This window comes from Sebastes fasciatus, chromosome 13 (assembly GCF_043250625.1).
Source record: "Sebastes fasciatus isolate fSebFas1 chromosome 13, fSebFas1.pri, whole genome shotgun sequence".
In the NCBI taxonomy this organism is placed as follows: domain Eukaryota; kingdom Metazoa; phylum Chordata; class Actinopteri; order Perciformes; family Sebastidae; genus Sebastes; species Sebastes fasciatus.
Genome location: NC_133807.1, coordinates 9,369,437 through 9,392,322, shown reverse-complemented (window position 1 = coordinate 9,392,322; position 22,886 = coordinate 9,369,437). Strand labels below are relative to the sequence as shown.

Here is a 22,886-nt window from a genome sequence, read left to right as displayed (position 1 = left end):
CTCCTATTCCTAAAAAAACATCTGTACATTCCTATCCAAGATTTACTGCACATATCCAATGCAACAATGTCCCAAAACAGCTGCCTCTACATCTCAGTTCTGTGCTAACTTTAACTAAAGACGCCCTTATATTAAGTAACAGTACATCTCTTGCTCCCTTTCCTCTACTCTCAAAACAGCGTTCAGGAGATCGGACCGTTCTCATGGTCCCTGAACCACATGACCCCGACCTGCCTGCTGCTGCATGCTAAGGTCAAGAGGGATATTTGTTTCTGCGTGCATGCGTGTGTCCGACCTGCTCAGCTGGAGGCGTGAGCGGAGGAAACTGGAGTGTTTAGTGTTTAAAGGAAGACATACTGTGACAGGGACGGAGAGGAGAGAGTGAGGACTGAGTCAAGAAGAGAGTTTAGGCAGAGAGGGGAGAAACTATGATGGATCAACATGGAAAGCACTTTACAACGATTCATTATATGTATAGATGCGATATAAAGAGCTGGAATATTATTATTAACATACCCACCAGCTGTGTCAGTCCAAAAACAACAGCACCAGACTTAAAATATAGTTAATGGTCAATCCTTACTTGGCTCTAGATCTTATTTTGTTTGACGTTTTTTTATTTATTCATTGACATTTGCTTTCTCTGAAGTCATTTACGTGACAGTCTCACCTCTGCGTGACCTGATCCTGTGGCAGCGTCAGGTTGTCCTTCAGTGATAGGCGGGGCAACTCCAGGAAGTACACGCCCCCTCCCTCTGTGCCAATGCAGAGCAGGTCGCATGACCTCAGCAAGAGGAGGACAGTCACCCGAGTGGCACTGAGAATAAGACAAGAAGGAAGAGGAAAGAATGACAAGAGTGAAGCTGCCATTCATTTTAATACAGAAGCGGGTATGATGTATTCACTTCTGGTGATAATTCCCCCGCCTTGTTCGCTTTGCGAGCAGTGCGATCTGATTGAACATAGAAACTAGGGCTGCAACTAACAATTATTTTTATTGTCGATTATTCGGTTTATTATTTTCTCGATTAGTCGTTTGGTCTATAAAATGTAAAGAAAATGGTGAAAAATGTCGATCAGTGTTTCCCAAAGCCCAAGATGACGTCATCAAATGTCTTGTTTTGTCCACAACTCAAACATATTCAGCTTACGGTCATAGAGGCGTAAAGAAACCAGAACATATTTACATGTAAGAAGCTGGAATCAGATCATTTTTTACTTCTTTTTTTTTTTTTAAATTAACTTAATAGTTGAACACTAATCGATTAATTGTTGCATCTCTAATAGAAACGCATAAAGACAAGGTTCTCCAATGACCAGCCAATTTGAGACAGGGAGTGGGACTGACCACTCGTACTGGTAACATTGATTCTTTATATCATTGTCCATCTAACTGCCATACGAAATATACAACCAGCAGAGAGAGAGGGACACTGCTTGGCTGTACAAAGAGGGTAATAGAGGGTCATTTATGCTTACAACTGTGTCATTGAAAATCCCTGTGCACTGCATTTGAATCCAGTGTGGGACTACCGAAAACTACTATACAGAGGTAGCTAATAAGATAAGATCCTTTATTAGTCCCACATCGGGGAAATTTGCAATGAGTGCAACTACATTTAACGGCTATAGCAGAAGAAATGCCAGACATAAATAACATTAAAATTGGCTTTAATATGATGAAAACCTTAAAGATTATACCTTTAAGAGCAAAACATTCTGAAGATCTAAAATGGTATCAATTGGCTTTAACGTACCTGCAGCTCTCAATGCCAGGTCTTCCTGGGAGGCTGTAGCTGTCCACTTCCTGTAGACCGACCACGCCTTCTCTCTTCACCCCTCCGATCTCTCTAGGGGCCCCGGCCACCAGCTCCCACAGGTGAATCGTGTTGTCATCCAGCAGTGACAGCAGGCGGCCCTTTCACAGAGCAAGGTGAACATTAACATCACACATCACTCTGGCGGTCACATTCAGAAAATAAGTGGCGTGGAGCTTACCTGTCCGGGCAGGAAGTGGATTTGTGTGACAGCAGTGGTGTCTCTGTGTAGTCCTGTGAACTCCACACCAGGGGACCCGTAGCTGGAAGGGTCCCGTCAAGGAAACTCACAACAAAGTAAGATTTTACACTGGACAAAGTCTAGTGGAGCTATTCTCAATTTAAAGAGGACCTATTATGCTTCTCCCTTTCCTTTAGTCTGTCATATAGATTTTTTTTTGCATGTAAAAGGTCTGCAAAGTTACAAAGCCCAAAGTTCACACCAATGGGAGTTACTGTCCCTCACAGAAACACTGCTCCTGAACTGCCTTGACTGAAGTCCCACCTTTTCTTCCGTCACGTGGTGATGTCACACATTTGCATAATACCTTCCTAGCGCCTAGTTTGGCACGCCCTCAAACAAAGCTAGTTAGAGCAGAGCCGGAGCGGAGTCTGAAGAGTTCGGTTTGGTTGACCAATCACAACAGAGTGGGCCAGCTGGCCAATCGGAGCAGACTGGGCTTTTTGGCAGCAGCTCAAACACAGCATTTCAGACAGAGGGAGGAAACAGGTGCACAGCCGGTATGAGAAAGATAAAGTGTTTACAAGTATGCACATGAAAATTAGCATAATAGGTCCTCTTTAAGTCCACACCGGCAGCAAACACCCCAGATCCCCAATTCAGCTGCAAGTGCGCCTTGTGTAAGACACAAACAAACACAGCAGGGACTTAATTCTACTCTTCATAATGGATTGTAATTTAGTTTAACCACTTGTATGCAGCACATTACACCACCAGGAACAATATTTATATATCAATACATCTTGTATATCGGCTACTGTCACACTGTGTTTGCTAATTGATGGAGATGGAGAAAACACTTTCTTTAAAAATAGAAACTGTATTAAAATGTGTGAGGGCAGACATTATGAATCGTTAAACTGGTAATTCTGGGCTGTAAACCAGAAGAACACACGGGTTAGGTGTAATAGTAGGGGGGAAATTAGAACTCTATAATAAAGCTCATAGCAATTACCAACACCAAATGACGCAGATGCTCAAAACCACCACTCTATGTGTGTGTGTGTGTGTGTGTGTGTGTGTGTGTGTGTGTATGTGTGTAATCAGCAGTCCTCTCTCTGTTAGTCCAGTAAATGAAGCTGAGCTGATAAAATAAAGGCGACACTCAAGAACGGTGACGCCGACTCCACAACTAGGCTAAATTGGTCTAAACTGCAAATTAGCGCACACACACACACACGCCAGCAGCTACACACATACAAACACACACTTGTGAGCAATACCGACACACTTTAGTACACTGCTTACATAAGCCTGTAGGAATGTGGATTAAAAATGCAGAAAAATAAGAAGAAATCTGGGGAGTCCTCGTGTTTGTATACAACTGTGTAGAGAGCTGGTTTTCTGTTTTCCTACCACCATCGTTTTATATTATTATCTATTCTCTTTTTTTAATAAGAGAAGATACATATAACTACATAAACATGTATTTCCTCCTTTTCTCATTCCTGTTCATATCTTTACTCCACTGGCGCAGGTCTTTCCTGCTCCCATAATTCCCAGGAAGAATTGTACATAAATCCACTTATCTTCATCTCTGCTCTGCTGCTTTTCTTTCCGTTTGTGTGATACCCAAGAAATCAGAGAGGGGTTACTCATTCCCCACTTTCCACTACTTTCTAACAGCTCTCTTGTTATAGGAAAGGTTACCGCAATTTGTTTGCTCTAACCATCTTTCCCATCTCTGCCCGAAACCACTCGTTTTCCCCGTGGGGGTCCAATGGAGTTTTAATACCAACATTCCTCCGCTGTCTCCTTTCTCAGCTCTCAGTTCCCTCGTTCAGTTCTTGGTAACCCTCTTCTTCTAACTCCTCTCCAGTTCTTAGTTGCATACTGTAGAAACCTACCTGCCCTCTCCTTTAAACTCCCTCCTTTCTCGTTCCCTCCCTATCCCAATTCCCTGGAGGCCCAGCTGAGTGTTATATAGCATTCCTTCAGTGTTGTCACTTCCTGTCCCCGGTTTTATTCGCTGCAATAACACATGCCTCAGACAGCTGGAGGTGGAGGTGTGAGAGGAACATTCACTCATGGGTCATGAACCACCGGTCCAGACAAAGAGAGAGGCAGAGAGACGAATTAAGCAATTAAAGAGAAATATTCAGTATTCTGCTCCCTTAAAGGAATTAGGGTTGCACCGATTGTGAAATTCTGGGCCAATACCAATGTTTAAAATAACAACTTGGCCGATAGCTGATACCAGCTGTTTTTATTGTTGATGTTTATTTTGTTTTTGCTGTTGTTTGTTCTGCTTTTGTGCCAGGGAAACAAACACAAAAAATGACAGCTGTTTTATAGTCACTCAGCATTTCATTACACTGTCTTTGAATGAGCGCAAATTCAATCATACAAATATATGAAATAACTTTTAACATAACCTTCTTTCACATGAAAAAGATTATTTTTTTTTTTTTTTTAATAAATGCTTCAAAAGCCTTTTCAGCTGCTATACAGTTTCATTACTTACACAGCCCTACGAAAATATAGAAAATTACAAATATAAAACTGATTAGAAACATAAGCGGTGTTTCTCATACGTAGACTTTACTTGGGTGAGCCGCCTAGGTATATTTGGTGATCCATTGTAGCATTTTTCCCCCCAATTTTTTTTATCCACACGTGAGAACGACGCCATACGTGATCGATTAACTAGTGGACTAGTAGCGGCAGAATGCCCGCGGGGAGCAGATGAAGACGGCCACTGCCATCGCCGAATGACATCTTATTTGCAGATAGGCCCAATACCAATGTTCGGTCAATAAATCAGTGCATCCCTAAATGGAATAGTTCAACATTTTTGGAAATACATTTATTTGTTTTGTTGCAGAGATTAATACCTTTGATGCTTGCTAAATATGGAGCTATACAGCCAGCATTTAGTTAGCTTAGCTTAGCATTAAGACTGGATACAGCTGGTCTAGCTCTGCCCAAAAGGTTTAAAAATCTGCCTACCAGTCCCTCTAAAGCTCACTAATAAACATGTTATATCTGTGTACCTCACAATGTGTCGACAAGACTCCAGGAAGTTACTGCACCTGGCCAAGAAATAGTTCAGCACTTGATCCCCCGTAACACCTAACGTGTTTTTACTCTCTTCAGTTTTTGGATTTTCGTACAGAGCCAGGCTAGCTGTTTTCCCCTGTTTCCAGTCTTGATGCTAAGCTAAGCGTCCCCTGGCTATAGCTTCATATTTAACAGACAGACATAAGATCTTCTCAATCCAACTCTCAGCAAGAAAGCAAATTTCCCCGAAATTTCAAACTATTGCTTTATGCAAACAAAGGAAGAATGTTGAACTAAGAGTGAAACTAAAACTGCAAAATGTGTCAAACAGCTGTGTTACAAGGACACGGGGTGTGCAAAGAAAGATTGATAAACTGAGGAGAAATAACTCTATGCAAGAAATACGCTTAAAAACTGAATAATGGAGAGACAGAAAAGCATAAATGAAAGAAGTTGTACTGCTTTGTTCCAAAGATAGAAGTGAGAAGAAGTTCCACAGCGGGGTAAAAAAGATCAGCGGGGACTGAAAACAGATGGTTTCTGTGTGTGTATTCCAGCTATGTAACGATGACCACAGCTTATTCATCACAAATCCATACAGCAACACCCACAAATTTAAGTTGAAATGAGTGCAAAGAAAGCTGTCAGTGCACGGAGAAATAATAAGACCACTAATGACTACTTAAGACGGTGTCAGAGCCCGGACACTTGGCTGATCTGGAGCACCTCTGACAGGAACCAGCAAGCTACCAGCTCCAATTTCAAACTTTGTCCTTCCACACAACCCCAAATAAATGTGTCCAACAGGCAGTAGAACAGTTGTAAAGAAAGCAGGGCAGAGGAAGCTCGACTGTGGCTCACGATTCACAAAATCACACACACACTTCCTGGTCATGGTGATGTCAGAGGACAGCTGGTGGAGGGATTCCCGGTGATGATGTCATCACCTCCTCACCGGGGACAGCTGTAGATGGAGTCCCTCTTGTTGTAACCTCATTATAAAAGTGTGTGTGTGTGTGTCTCCCTCCCCCATGGGATCTGCTCATTGGCCAATATTACAAGTCCTCAATAGTAGTGGGCAGATAATAACTGTGTAAATGTGTCACCCTTCCTCCTTCCCCCCCTCTGCAACAACCAGGCTGTTGGGTTAAATACAGATACACAAACTTGCTAGTATGTATAAATAAGTCAAACATTAGGATTCATCCTCGGGGAACAATAAATTAGGGCTGCAACTAACAATTATTTTCATTGTTGATTAATTAATTATTTTTCTCGATTTATCAATTAGTTGTTTGGTCTATAAAACGTCAGAAAATGGTGAAAAATATCAATCAGTGTTTCCCAAAGCCAAAGATGACGTCCTCAAATGCCTCGTTTTTTCCACAACTCAAAGATATTCAGTTTACTCTCAGAGGAGAAAAAAAAACAGAAAATATTCCCATTTAAGAAGCTGGAATCAGAGAATTTTGACTTTTCTTTCTTTAAAAAATTACTCAAACCGATTAATCGATTATCAAAATAGTTGGTAATTAATTTAATAGTTGACTACTAATCAATTAATCGTTGCAGCTCTACAGTAAATATCCACAGAAGATTTTCTGGAAGTGTAGCTATTAGATTTCCCTCCTCATGGACAAAATTGTTGATTTAAGATTTAAGACAAAGTCTACAGTCATGCTCGTGGCTCTGTAAGGCTATGCTTTGAGCTAAAGGCCAACACCAGCATGCTAACGTGCTCACAATAACAATGCTAACATGCTGATGTGTTTGTGTGGCAGGTATATTGATGCCATAGAGAGTGCTGCAGGAATGAGTCCTAAAACCCGGAAATTAGTATTTTAGCACTTCTGGATCCCTCATCATGAAGTCAATGGGGTTTAGTTAAAAGCCTTAAATAAGGTCTGTGGTTAACACAACCTTAAGAGGTTTTAACGTTTTGTTCTACGATATAAAATACGGTGATAAATATCCCACTCGTGAATTTTTAAGCCTTTATGTGTCTTAAAAAAGGCTAAATAAGTGACCTTGGTGTATTTTGTTTATAGCCTAACATTAGCTTTTTACTTCTGGCAATTACATTTACTGTTGTAAATTGGCGTTTTGTCAAGGGAACCAAGGCAAAGCTATTTTTGCTAATTAACACTAAACACAAAGTGCAGCTGAGGGTGATGGGAATGTCATTAGTTTTGCATGTATTTAGTCATAAAACAAAGTATGAATATGAATGTCTGTACTAAATTTCAACACAATCCATTCCATAGTTGTTGAGTCATTTCAGTCTGGATCAAAGCGGTGGACCGACCGACATCACCATCTGTAGAGCCATGATGCTGCTAGCGTGACTAAAAAACTCAGCAACACTCCTCTTTATTTTAAACTGGTAATTTCCAGTTCCCTTCCTTCACTTATTCTGATTACACTTCTGATAAACATCCAGGACTGATTGCCGTTTCAAAACATGTCACATAAAGATGTGTGGATGAAAAAAAACAACAGAAAAGAGAGATAAAAAAGAACGGCGGCAAATTCTCAGGATGCTTCGCCAAGAACATCAGAGGCTTCTTCCACAGTTCAAACGCACACACACACACACACACACATACACACAGTCAGTCATGTCAATACTCTGTAAAGAGCTGGAAACACTGACTCAAAGCAAAATAATTCAAAGGCCTCCTCAATTCAATTTTGAAATTAAAATTGAAAGCATTAATAAAAGGAACCACAGAAACTCATAAAAGCAGTGAGACAATCGGAAAGGACACACACAGAGCTGTGTAGAAATGGTCTTGGATGATAAAGTGTTGAAATAAATGTTCCTTACAAAGTAACGTAAAAAGGTGCAGAGACAAGAATTCAACATGGGAGACTTAAATCTTTGAGCAACCTGTTGAATGACACACTGGTTTAACGGTGCTAATCTGTGCGAGGAAGCCATGCAGTGTAACATGCAGAGATTTGCTGCACTGCTCACCAGAGAACCCTGAAATGCACACAATGGAGGCCTACAGTAACTCATAATCACTGAATCACTGTCTCCTTCTCAAACACACACACACACACACACACACACAAGTGCGATTGCCCGCTGATGCAGAGAGAGAGCGTTAGCAAGGATAAAGCGATTTCACGGTCTGAATACAGACAAACAGAGGGCATTGTCCTCCATGTCGGACACACAGACAACAGCCAGCACACACTCCAACACACACACACATGAACCTGACAGAAGATTGGGACGGACAGGAAGGACGGATCACTAGATCCAAGGATGAATGTACAAGTTGACCACACACAGAAAGAGAAAAATGCCAGAGAAAAAAGTCAGAAAAGTTTGAAAAGAAAAGCCAAGAAAAAAACTTTTACGATTCAGTTAAGCTGGTTTTAGTTCTAAACTTCTTCTGAGGCATCATCAGAGAGCATTTTCTCCAACTCCCTTTCTTCCCTACACACATAGCAACACACGCACACAATCACAAACTCCTCAGACGTCTGGCAAAAGGCAGTCAACAAGACAAGCCAAACAACTCCACCCACCCACTAGAGAAACAATCCCGTCTCATTTGCATCCTCTCCCTCAGTTAGTTCCTCTCCACCCCCCCCCCACACTCCCCTTTCTGTCCCACTCGATCAGTGCATGCTCCCCCCCGCCCCCCCCCCCCGACACGGGACAAATTGGACTTGAAGAAACACTTGACTGTCAAATCAAAGTTTATCTATAACACTACAAACTACATGGTCCCCAGAGGACGAATCACAATGATTTTGATATCTGGAACGATTGATGAAGATAGTATGTTCATCCGTTAGGTATACTAACTACTATTATGAGTAATGGGATAAAAAAATAAGGGACAGAAGGAATAACAGAAAATGCATTGACTGGTTTTGATAGCGACAGAAGAAATGCTCCCACTAAAGTGGTCCTGGTCCCAATCTGGGAGGTTCATCTGGATCATGTTCTGGCAGGATCCGGCCCAAGTGAAGCCCCACGCCTTGTTGGACCGTCTACCAATGTTGAGCAACTTTTAATGACCAGCTGACGGCCCTTGAGTTTCACATCTAGGTCAAACTGTAGTTTGACAGGAGAAGAGCGAAAACATCTTTTCCATTGAGAAAAGCCTTCAGTTCCGTTTCTTTGCTCTTGTTCTTCTTTCTGATATAACTGATGCTATTGCAGCATCTACGCTAACCTCTTCAGGAGCCGCCGTTGTTGTTTAGAACAAACAGTCGCCACTCTGTGTCGCATCATAGACACACCTAAGCCACGCCCGTAGCTGCAAGTAGCTCTTTACAGGACGCCGATTGGTCCGTGCTCTGGCTTGCCGGACAGAAACGCATTACTTGAAGCCTAAATCCTAGCATGGCTGTAGACTCACAATTATTTTGTTAAATTATCTAACCTTTGTTTTGACAAGAAAGTCCCACTAAGTCAAGATCCACGTTTAAAAGAATCAATATCAACAAAAGGGTTTGATGTAAGTAGATCCTAACAAGATTCGTCTTTTACTTGAGTCAAATGGTGTCTTCAAAACTACCAAGCCCGCACACTACCATTACTCTCTACTCTACATTTGTTTTCTTCACTTCTTCTCAGTTTAATTCAGTCACCCATCCTTTCTAATTCAGCCCCTTCAGGGATTGATTGTTTTTTTACACTACGTCGATTTGTCAGTTTGGGTAAATGTTTTCTTTTTTTGTTCCTCAACTCTGCCATTCAACAGCCTCTCCACTCCGTCCAACTTGGTGAGACCACACACCCATTTATCCCTACAGACAGACAGACCCCCTCCGACTCGGTGCCAACTGGACGGGCGTGTGTGTGTGTGCCCATTCATCTGTAAGTGTGTATAGGTGTGGGGGTGAGGAGACCAAAGACAGGACAGAGGAGGGTGAAGAGGTTGAGGGAGACAGAGAGAGAGCGGAATAGAGGGGGGAGTTCTTCAGGAATATCAATGAGGAATGAGTTATAGCCGGAAAAACAGACGCAAATAGCGAGATGGCGGTAGGAGAGAGATGATAGGAGGAGGGAGAAAGGAGTAAGAGACCAAAAATAGTGAGCAGAAAAAGTGCTTTGCTGTATAAGAAAGAAAGTTAAGACAGAGTTAGCAGAGAGTATGCAGTGTGTGGGTGAGAAGAGAAAGAGGGAGGAGGAGGTGAAGGGTGGGAGGAACGTTAAAGGCTGAATCAGAGTCTGCATCTTCAACTCGATTACCAAACAATTAGATTATCGACTTATTGATTTATTCAACGCAAACAACACAAAAAGAATGCAGGTTACATAACATGTGAGATGTTTTGTAGTATTTTCTCGACAAATTAGCCTCAAATACAAAACCACAGTCTGCGCATCAAAGCATGAAAACAAATTAATGTGACTCGGCACAAATAAAAAGCTGGAAAATTGTTGGGGTAGAGGGCAGGACGAGCTGTGGCTGCAGCACAATTGAAAGGGAATTGAGTGGCGCAAAAGAGCACATGGGGAATTTACTGTTTTCACCACAAACTACAAAAAAACTGTTGACTTTGCGGATGGATAAACAATTCAAGATTCCTTCACATTGAGCTAAAGCAGCTGTCATGAGTCAACTTCTCAGGCCACTATAGTGAAGGAACCGTCCATTCATTCACCGTTCAACGGCGTACGTGTCCACGCTGTGACATTGCAAAAGTGGATGACTCACAGTGTGAAAGTACAGATTTCACAAAAAATTTCAGGCGTGTACAAACATCAAGCTGCAACCCTGTGACATCAGCCAACAATGCTGGTCAACAACGACCACAAAACTGGTCATCTACCACTAAAATGAGAAGAAATACCAATAAAAGTAAAACTAAGCTTCTAGCATTTGCAACTTGTCAAGAGATAAGATCCGATGAATCAGTTCAAAACAGGGTGATCACTCAGAGTGGTGTGTGTGACCAACAGGATGTCAGACAGACAGAGCCGACAGCTGGAGCACAAACACACAGATCAAAGCTCTGCCGTGTGTGTGTGTGTGTGTGTGTGTGTGTCAATATTAGCTCGTCCTCTGGCTGTTTGATTACCGATACTGAAGCTTTACGGTCACAAAGTTTTAGTGTGATGCAGCACGTACTGGATTGTCCAGATAAAAATCACAGTTTCATACTGTTTTATGTGTGGTTTACTAACAAGCATGTATTTCACGGCATTGCTGAATACTCGATTCTAATCGGTCAATCACGGCGTTCTGCGGTCTGTTATTTCTTTATAGCAGACCGTTGCTATGTATAACAGACCGTTGCTATGGGCAAAGTTCTGAGCTTGACTCTGGAGGACTATTTTTGTGTCAAATTATTGATTTCTTAAGTAAGTAGCCATGTAATAAGCGGGATAAAATTGTTGTGGAATAAACCCCTTCAGGGCGATGCAAAGACCGCATCGCCCTGCCGGGGTTTATTTCACAACAATGACCAGCTTGCTGTACATTATCCCTTATCTGTACTACTGTAAGTAGTATTTTCTGACCTTTTTTTTTACCCACAACTGATGCATTTCTACCAATAAACTCTGGTGTCTGACGTGCTGAGCTGCAGACTTTTAATGCCCTCAAGCCTGCAAGCACTTCTCATCCCAGGCAACTGCGCTGGTCGTCTTGGAAACCAATTCAAAAGCTTCCTTTATTAAGACTAGACTCAGCAACAAAGCTCTTACTCACCCAATCTGCACACACACACACACACACACACACACACAGAGGGCGGGTTAACCCAGGGCAGCGCAACATGCATTCTTCGACAGGAGACAGACTCCTCAAGATCGCCCCGCCGCCCCCACACATGATCTCTCTCGACATACACAAAAAAAAAAACTCCACACCACATTGTCCCCCTTCCCTCTGCTGAGCCCCAGTCTGTGGTCGAAGCAGAAAACTCTCAGGGCGTAATATGACTCTGCCTTTATAAACACGCTGAGATCGAGGAGATGGAGGAAAAAAGGGAAAGAACAAGTGAGAAACTCTAGCGAGAGGCTGAAAGAGAGCGCATGTGAACGAGAGGAGAGGAGGAGTGATCATGCCAACGCGAAGAGCAGAAGTTCAAACTCATTTTGTAATTTTTTACAACTCCTTCTTTGTAACTGAGTCAATAAACTCTACATCTATGCAACCAAACTTTCCCTTCAACGCTGCTCAGGCGTCAGTGTGTGCGAGAATCAAACCACACATCTGGCGCTGTGTGTGTGTGTGTGTGTGTGTGTGTGTGTGTGTGTTACAGTACTAGCAGGTATGCTGGCGAGCACGTCTAGGTCAAACCCAAGTCAGCGAGTCTGTGAGATTATCAGGGAATGTGAACACACACACACAAAAACATGCATTTTCAAAATGAAGGCTATACTTTCAACTGGTTTTCGGAACAAAATTGAGGTCAAGTTTGTGAAGCCCACTGCAGCCCTGACATCAGAGCTAAAAACAGTAGTCAATTCATCTATTAGTCAAACAAGAGAAACAGAATCTGAGACTATTTTGATAATCGGTTAATTGTCTGTCATTTTTAGGGTTGCCCCCTCTTAGTCCATCACTCAAATAATCAGTTGTTTTGGTCTCAGTCGACTGAGGGTTCTTTAGTTGATTAGTCGTTTATAATGCCCTTTTCATGCTGAATGACTTATTTCCAAGTATGTTAGTAGTACATCTCCGGTAAAGATTTAAAGTGGTGCTTTTATGTGATTCTTTGTGGGAAACTCAGTTTTACAGATCTGTCGATTTGTGTGAGTGTTAGTCAACTAAGAATTTCTTTGGAAGAGGACAGCCCTAGGAACTTTTCCAGCAAAAACACGAAACACTCTCTGGTTCCAGCCTTTCAAATGTGAGGATTTGCTGCTTTTTTTATATCACCGGGTTTGCCTTGTTTTAAAGATGAACAAGGCAATTTTGTTTGATGTGATGTGCATTACAACAGCTTAATAGTGTTCAATTAGGGCTGCCAACTCTTGGTTGATTAGTCGACTAATCAGTCGTTTTGGTCTCAGTCGACTAAGGTTTCTTTAGTCGATTTGTTGTTTTTTTATGCTTTTTTTCATGCTGAATGACTTCTTTTAAAAGAAACGTATGAGCACATCTCTGGTAAACACGAGATTTAAAGTGCATTTGTGTGATTCTCTGAGGAGATCTGTTTATTAAATCAACTTATCAATAGGGGTGTAAGAATACATCGATTTGGATCGATTCAATGATCAATGATCCAATATCATCAATGCACAGTGAAAACATCGATACATATAGTTATCTTTAAGATACGTCTGTATTTTGAAATTCTTAACTGATAAAAAAAACATTTGCACATAGACATGAGAAATGTGGCTCTTCATAGTGAACAACTGGAGGTCTATTTTTTATTTTTTTTTACTGAAAAGAATAAATTGTTTTTCATTTAAATGTCTGGAAGAGCCGAGCAATAAAATTGTGAAATCATAATAATTTAGTTGCTTTTTGTGAGTTGATATAAATGTAACTGACTGTGTTAGACATATATGAAATATGATATTGTCTCATATTGATCACAGGCCCCTGAATTGAATCCAAACTGTAACATGGCAGACTTTGTAATATCAGCAAATACAGTATCGGACCATTGTCCAAACAATCGTGATTTACACCCCTACTAATCGATTGTGACTGGGATCATTCGCTTATGTGTAAGGTAATAGGGCTATGCATTGGCAAGAATCTAATGATACGATACATATCATGATACATATCATGATACAGGGGTTACGATTATATATATCACAATATATTGCGATACTGTAAGTAAGGCGACACATTGCAATTTTTTAAATCTAATTTTACTGTCACAGTATAAAGAACACACCACCATATGCATAAAATCTGAGTTAAAAAGTAGATTTTTTAATGCAATCAGAACAGTGGGATCTGCATTTGCCTTCATCACAGTTCCTGTAACATCCAATATCATAGTACTACTTTGAGAGGGCACACACACTGAGATGGTGCATCTCTTTGCCAATGAAATGAAGTATTGAGTGAGAGTTGATCTTTGCATGTAAACTATATAAACTAAAATTTGTATATATAACTGTATAAAATCGATACAGTGTTTTTGAGAATCGCGATACTTGATATTTTCGATATTTTCTTACACCCCTATCCGGGATCGGTGCATCCCAAGTTGTTCCTGACCTTTTTGGTCCGAGACTTCCTTAAAACAAAGCGATGTCTACGGGCAACGCTTCGTCGGGTTGCAAGAGTTCAACAAAAGGTGAATTCTCCTCTCGAACGGGGACATCTGGATGATTTTAGAGGCCTATAGCCTGAACCAGCGATCTGATGCAATGAACGTGTGAAACAAGATACTTTTGTACTTTTGCTTTTGTTAACTTTCCAGATATTCTCTGTGGTTGTACACATGCCAACTTTCCAGAAATCCCAACAGCAGCTGGGACCTTGTTAAAAAAGCAGGATGACTAGTCTGAGCTTTGCAGTATGAGGGATCATTCGTTTTGTTAGAGTAGGTATAGTCGTGTAGTGGAGTCATTTTTCCTCCCCTTCCATCTCTCTCTACACTCCCTCCTTGTCTTCTCTGCCTCTGTTTATGTCCATCTCTCCCCTCCTCCATCCATCTCCCTCTGGGGTGCAAGTGCCTGGTACCGCCAGTCTCTCTCTCTCGCTCTCTCTGAAAGAGTTGATTCTCCAGTCTAATGCATCAGCACATAACACACGACCACAGCGAGACTCCCTTCACACACACGCTGATTAAATAACCATACAGAGCTGCTATGAACATACATTCAGATTCAAACACGTGTTTCATAAATCCTGTTACATGCTCTCTGCTGCAGCTCGTACACTCACAAATGAAAACACGCGAGACAAACGGGAAACATGTGAGGCGAGCATGCAAAACAAACACCCTTACATACGCTTTAAAATATCATCATCATCGAAAGGATGATGTCGCTAATCAAGAGGAAAACTCGGAGCAAACCTACCTACAACAACAAAGCAGTAGCCTGCTATTAACTACGCAACCGTCGTGGTCATCATGACATGTTGGCCGCCATATAGAGAGATGAGCCAGATCAACAACATGTCACAGAGCTGTGTCTTGTGGACACTAGCGCCCGAGCATCCGAGCTGCTGGAATTTCTGACACAACGGACAATCTGAGCCAAATTATGGCTCTGCTGCGATGCATCTCACGAGCCAAACCAACAGTCATTTCCAGTACAGCTTTACTCAACCATCCATCTTATTCCGTGTTGCTCAAACAGACGCAGTCTTCTGCTGCCACTGCCGGGAGTTGGGGGTTAGATTCCCACTGACCACAAGCTCAACAATGCATTTATGATATTCTGGGCCTCCAAAGTATCTTATGTAATGATGTTGTTGTTTTGTTTTTCAGTCTTGGTCTCATTTTCATAGCTCTGGCCAGCAGTTGTATCGGCTATTGGATAACATTTCACTCACTAAAGTTGCAGTGATCTGGAGGCGGTGGCAGCGTCACAACGGAGTACAGCACTGCAGGAACACAAGCAGTCAGATGATCACACAGGTGGTAAACAAACCCCTCATTTTGACCACATTATCTAAACCACTTAAGCAGAAATTACACGGAAAGTGAGTGCACCTGAAAATGTCAATTACATAGAGCAGAGGTTTTCAAAGTGGGAGACGAGCTACAAACAGTTTCAGGGGAGGCTCAGTGAATGAAAGTGAACAAATATTACTATATATTATTACGAGTTTGAATATTACATTAATATTATTACAATAGCCTAAATGTTTGTGATTTGGTTAAAAGGATTAGGCTATCTTGGCCCAATAAGACTTTTAAAAACCCACGACATAAAGAAACCGTGTTCACACTACTTCAGCAAGTACTGCGAGTCATACTGCAAAATGTAATCAGTGTTTACAAATGACAGTTTAATGCTTGCCTTTAAATTCTCTTTGAAATTGAGGGTTTGTTTGCCACCTGCCTGGTCACTCAAGCTGCTTCCTGTACAAGAAATACCTTTCTAGAAATTACTCCACATTCCCAGATATCAGGGATGCACCGATCCCACTTTTTCAGTCCCGATAGCGATACCTGGGCTTTGGGTATCGGCCGATACCGAGTACCGATCTGATACCAGTGTTTAAACAATAAGCTGTATGCCTCACTGTGTGGAAGTGACTGGGATCATTATTTGATGTGTAAGGCATTAAGACTTAAACATTGCTTTCTTAACTTTATAAAACAAAATTTCACAAATAAATACATAGATACCAATTTAGTGAATTGTTATTTATTATTAATCTTATTTATTATAAATCTTCAAAATTAACAGGAATTGCAATTCAGGTGTAAACCTTTTTAATGCAGCAACAAATTGGTCAAAACTTAAACAGTAATTCAAATTTCAGTATATAATGTATAAAGACAGAACTGAATTGAATAGATCGGCCCTATTATCACCGATAACCGATTTAGCTATTTGAGTCTGTATCAGCCCGATATCCGATCCGGTATCGGTGCATCCCTACCAGATATCAGACATTTAGTTGGTGAGAGAAAAATATATTAATAACCCAAAAGAATAATGGCCACAACTATTAAAACTATCAGTATAGAAGGAAATTAAGTCTTCTTCAGTTAAGTGATGCAGACAGAGCAACTCCCCACAGAGACAGACAGCACACGCAGCAATGCACTGCTCTACTAAAACTGGTGTTATATAAACAGCTCTGCTGCAGACACATCTGATCAGTATTTCCTCAACATTCATAGAGCACTGTGAGAGCAAGAAAACCAACAGACCGTAACTTAGAACTCTAATAGCTTCAAAAAAAAACTATAAATAGTGTGCAGGCACGGGGTTTGTTCAAATGACAGCGGTGTAAATAATCAGTAGCTCTCATCCTACAACCTGCACAAGAGACAAAATCTTAACACTTAAGAACAGGACGTTAAAAAAAAGCCTGACAGCTGCATGAAACACTGACTTCTGTTAACCCTCAAACGGAAAGAAAGACAGCACAGTAGCTGCACTGCAGAGCTGATGAACAGATAAACAGAGCAGCACTTCTAAGATATAAAACAGTTTCTGTACTCTACCAGCCACTGCTCAGGGGTTTTCTTAGATAGTTCTGGTCCTGCAAGTCTTAGTCAGCTGGATTTTGGCACGCATAGTCAGCTGTGACCTAAAAATACTACATCATCACAAGAAATTCTTACTATTTGTTTGATATTTGGAGCATATTTAATTCAGACAATCTATTGATTGAAAATTGCCATATTAATAAATTTGGAACAATAAGAGATTCATAAGGTTGGTCATTTCAAGAAATTCAGTTTATCGCCCAGCCTTACTGTGACTGTCGGCCCAAGAAACCTTCTGTTAGACGCGTGACCTCTGTGATAATAAAGGATACACTTTGATGGCTCCTGACTTTGTCCCGATGGCCATAAGTTCCAGCTTGGGGTCAAAGGCCAAAGCACTGGGCTGATGAGGGAACCCATGCTCCACAGTCTAAAAGAGAGTGGGAAAGACAAACAGACGAGAGACACAATGAACAAATAAACAGATGACACAATGAAAATGCTCAGATTTATGTTCCTGCTCTGTCTCCGAGTGTGCGTGCAGGATTACGCCTGTCAGACTGACTGAACAGTCAGCGAGGCGTCTAAAAGGGAGGACTCCCTTAATAAAGTTAGAGGAAAGTTCTTTAAAAGCACTGAGGGCAGCAACATTTCTTTATTACAACGCTGTGCAGACTTCGTTAAATGGGATTAACATAAATAAATTCACAGCTTTTCCTTCTGCCCGCGTCAGGAGAAGGAGAGACAGCTGGGAAAGCATTTAGATCTACGGAGAAAATAGAGCTGCAGCACTTTGCAAAGAGATACCTCAACCTACTTCAAAGAGGTTGAGGAGGTCTTTAAAACCCCTGACTGGACTCTGTATCCAGGACATTTGGACATGAGGTATCTCAAATATATGAGGTAAACATTAACTCTTTGTTTCTTTAAAGAACCGGTCTGATCACACACGCGCACAAACAAGAGTCACATCAAAGTAACACTGCTGTTGAGAGACCACCTCTGAGATAGTTGTGGCAGCTGGTGCCAAACCTTTGAAAAACTGTGTTGTCACAGTGCAACAAACAGTTCATGGACTTTAGACACAACGCACCATTCAGCCAACCTGAATATACTCTGTTTAAGTGGCAAGTGTCTCACAACTTCCACACTCTACTACTGTCAATTTCTTTTAACGCCACTAATTTCTTTAACGCATTAACGTAATTTGATCTTTTGGAGGTTGTAGCTGGCTCAGTTTTAAAGCTAGGTTTTAAGAATCCATCGGTATCAACCATGTCATGCTAGCTTGTCGTGAAGGAGGCTAAATAACACTCCAAACTCACGCTAAATTTTGGCGACAGACATGCCCAATTTATGATAATCATGTGCAGTTTGGGGCAAGTCATAATCAAGTCAGCACACTGACAGCTGTTGTTGCCTGTTGGACCTCAGTTTGCCATGTTATGATTTGAGCATATTTTTCATGCTAAATGCAGTACCTGTGAGGGTTTCTGGAAAATACTCGTCATTGTTTTGTGTTGTTAATCGATTTCCAATAATAAATATATACATTCATTTGCATAAAGCAGCATATTTGTCCACTCCCATGTTGATAAGAGTATAAAATACTTAACAAATCTCCCTTTAAAAGGTACATTTTGAACAGATAAAAAAATGGGTGATTAATTGCGATGATTAGTTATTTTTATAAAACGGTCACTATATCCTGACAGTAGTGCATGAGACAGGTAATCTGAAAAAAAAAAAAAGCATGTGTCTCTGTGTCCTCTGGTACTCCTAATGGCATCTGCAAGATTTCACAGACCGGAGGAAAACAACCAATCAGAGCCGAGCTGGGGCCTGCCGTCTCTGTAATGCCTATTTCTCGCCTCAGACGTTTTCAGAATCATCTTGTAGTGTACTGTCTAGCTGTAAAATGAGAAAGTTTGTGAGCCGGCAGCCATGTTGAGATCAAGTTGAGGAGATACCAAGCACCGCCCACCAGCCGGAGCAAACTTCCTCATTTTACAGCTAAACAGTACACTACAAGATGTTTCTGAAAACATTTGAGGCGAGAAATAGGCATTACAGTAACAGAATATTGATTCATATTTGATCAGCGCTGCCTTGTTTGACCATTTGATCAGAGTTTGCGAGTGATTGACAGCTGCCGCCGTTGAATGAACAGCCAATAGGAACGCTCTCTCTCTCTCTAAAATTACCTGTGATTGGCCAAAGTCTCTCGTTACAGGCTTTAAAGCCTGAAAACAGAGCCATGAGGAGGTGCAGAAGTCTAGTTTTCTCTCAGAACACTTGAATTACAATATGCTGAAAGGTTATTAGGGAAGCTTTGCCCAATGATGCCAAAAATATACTACTGCAGGTTTAATTCGATAAGATACTGATGTATTGCGTTTTAGAGTACCTGTCAAGTTGAAGTACTTATTAGTGGATTTAAAACGTTGTACTCAACTACAACAAGTTTTATTAAGACTCAGGCCGTAGATTTATTGATCAAGGTGTGAAAGAAAAATCTGTTTTATGTGATTAAAGAAGAAACATTTTATGAATCGGTCGGTTAGTATTTAGTAATTTGAAATTGGACAATATAATAGTGATAATCACTTTGCCAAAATCACGGAGCACTATATTTCTTCACATTTATGCTATATTATTTGCATCCCTAAATAACCTTCTTGAGTGGGGGTTCAGTTTGTCATGTCGTCCAGTCACTGAGCGTGATAAATTGTGTCTCTCTGTACACTCTGCTCTACTTTTTGAGTGACACACGGTGCACACAGACAGCGGCCTCACCTAACCTGAGTTTTCAAGGCCACAGCCGTGCTCAGCTGGTCTCTCAGTGTAGACCATGTTTTGCAAGTCATTACCTGCAACTGATATTTGATATGCACAATTATCAATAGTATCAATGGACTTCAACCTACTTTTAGGCTCCCACCAGTTTAGCAACAGCGGTCAAGGTGACAACATGTACTGAAAGTGGACCTCAGTACTGGTGAAGAAGAGGGGGAAGGCTGATCATGTTAACTTCGGGAAGCTGAGGTTTACTACTGTACATAAACTGGTTTATATCCATGTGGATGTGATGCCAGAGTAGCGTGACATCTGACACTCATGGGTTTCACCCACAGACACTCAAAAACTGAAACAAGAAGAGGTCTGAGCACCACAAAAGCAGCCAGGAAAACACCCCTGTATGGAAGTTTTTATTGGACTTTATTTTATATGTGTGTAAAGTCACATCCATAAAAATACAGATGTGACTTTACACAACACAAGTACATGTTTGTGGATAGTGAAATATTTGCAGATCATGGTACACATTTGTGGAATGTCTTCTGTGGGTTACAACTAATAAAGTCCAATAAAAACTTCCATACCCCTGCAGGCTTTGACATACAGTGTTGTGGTAGCTTCTATGAAAAACCCATGAAAGGGGGTATAAGTGTCACCACACTGACAGCCAATTTGATCAATATCTGAATGAAATATGGGTCACACACACATTACTCACATGAAGCTGCTGCAAACACCACTCAAACTAATCTCGTTAATGTGCAGCCTGATAATAATCCCTATCACTGACACCATCAGTTGTGGATGGTTAATTACAGTAATGTTAGCTCTACAATAGATAAGTTTCACCCACTTTGAACAAGGGCTTCGTTTGGATGAAAGCCAATTAACACACCGTGAAGAAAACTGAAACCTCCCTACACACACAGAGAGAGAGACACACACACACACACACATACACACACAGAGAGAGACACACACAGAGACAGACACAAACACACACACACATAGGGAGACACACACACAGAGAGATACACACACAGAGACACACACAGAGAGATAGACACACACAGAGAGATAGACACACACAGAGACACGCACAGAGAGAGAGAGAGAGAGAGAGAGAGAGACACACACACAGAGAGATAGACACACACAGAGACACGCACAGAGAGAGAGAGAGAGAGAGAGAGAGAGACACACACACACACACACGCACACAGACACACACAGAGACACACACACACACACGGAGACAGACACACACACACATCAACAAAGCGTCCAAGTCCAGCCTGCACTAGAAACCAGCAGCAGCTAGTCTGTTTCTAGCTGGACGCAGCAACAGAGAGGAGCATCTAAACGATGCTGTACTTTAACCCAGGTTGAGATAGATAGTTTAGTGGAGCAGCAGCAGAGAAGAGGAGAGAAGAGGAGGAAACCCTCTCTCTCCTCCGTCCCGTTACTTTACCTTGTTGAAGGCGAACAGCTCCTGTTTTATCTTCTCTCTCTGCGGGTCGGTGCCCTGCCGACGGAACCTAAACTTCATCATGTTGAAGCCGGTACAGCAGGAAACCACGCAGAGATAACAACACACGGGGGTTGAGGCGGACGGTTGGTTGCTAAGCTAGCTAACGGACTAGCCCCATGCAGGCTGAAAGCGGCGCTGCTGCTGCTGCTGCGGGCTGCGGCTCTCTCTCCTCTCTCCTCCCTCCTCTTTCTTTCTCTCTCTCCCTCCTGGTGCTGTTCAGGTCGCGGTGGGTTCGACCACAGCCCCCCACCTCCTCCCGGTTCACACGGACCCCGTCGTTGTCAACCAATGAGGGCGAAGAAATCTGCGAGCAATTACCTAGGAAACGCCCACACAGCCGTTAGCGAACACTGGAGGGTGGATGCTCGGTTTGTAGCACCGCGACGCACCGGATGCACGTCCTGCTCACATCCGTCAATACAAGGGTGTTAAAACGGCGAACGCTTTACTCTAAATGAAACTATCAAGACAGTAGATAATAGTTAGTAAAAGGCAATGTTAGTGAAGTTGTTCACTTTCTATTGTTCAGAATGTGTTATTTTAATATATTTACTGTAATGATAGTTAAAACCTTTTGGGATGTAAAAAAGGGTTAATAGATAAATTAAATTATATAAATCTAAATTAAATTAATTAAATAAATAAATACATTAAAATAAACAAAAATATATAATAATAATAATAATATACAAAAATACAAGAAAATAAATTTAATTGTAATGTTTCAATTTAAAATAATCTAAATGTATTATTATTATTATTATTATTATTATTATTAATAATAATAATAATAATAGTAATAATATTTAGGACCACTAGACCCAAAAGGTTTTACTATGGGATAATGTTAGTGACCTGTTGTTTTCTATGTTCCTTGGAAAACTGTTGGTATCATCCAATGAAAGGACATGAAGGGGCCCTAACTACTATTATTACTAGATTTAAATTATTTAAAATGTATAATATTGTATACGTTATTATTATTATTACTATATGTATTTATTTCATTTAGATTTATATAATTTAATTTATCTATTTACCTTTTAAAAAAAAAAAAAAAATCCTGGGTGGGGGGTTGTTCAATTGGTTCTTTGTGTTTTTTGTCCTTTCATTGGATGATACCAACATTTTTCCAAAGAACATGGAAAACAAGAGGTCGCTAACATCATCCCATAGTAAAACCTTCTGGGTTTAGTGGTCCTAAATACTATTATTATTATTTTTAAATTTAAATTATTTTAAATTTAAATATTACAATTACATTTATTTTTATGTATTTTTGTATATTATTATTATTATTATTATATATTTCTTTTATTTTAATGTATTTAATTAATTTCATTTATATTTATATAATTTCATTTATCTATTTACCCTTTTTTTTTATATCGGGTGTATGTTGTTCTATTGGTTAATTGTGTTTTTGTTTTTT

General features: G+C 40.8%; 1 protein-coding gene across 1 annotated transcript in view; it reads right to left on the bottom strand.

Annotated features, from left to right (window-relative positions):
- The window catches only part of llgl1 (LLGL scribble cell polarity complex component 1), a 49,884-nt gene extending 28,135 nt beyond the window's left edge, over window positions 1–21,749 (bottom strand). Inside the window, exons 1-5 of the mRNA XM_074655316.1 lie at window positions 21,395–21,749; window positions 17,457–17,554; window positions 1,999–2,080; window positions 1,758–1,918; window positions 671–817 (exon numbers count right to left, since the gene is read on the bottom strand). Coding sequence (XP_074511417.1) covers window positions 671–817; window positions 1,758–1,918; window positions 1,999–2,080; window positions 17,457–17,554; window positions 21,395–21,475 — 569 coding nt within the window. The 5' untranslated portion in view covers window positions 21,476–21,749. The remainder of the gene's footprint in view (window positions 1–670; window positions 818–1,757; window positions 1,919–1,998; window positions 2,081–17,456; window positions 17,555–21,394) is intronic.
- Window positions 21,750–22,886: the final 1,137 nt, after the last annotated feature.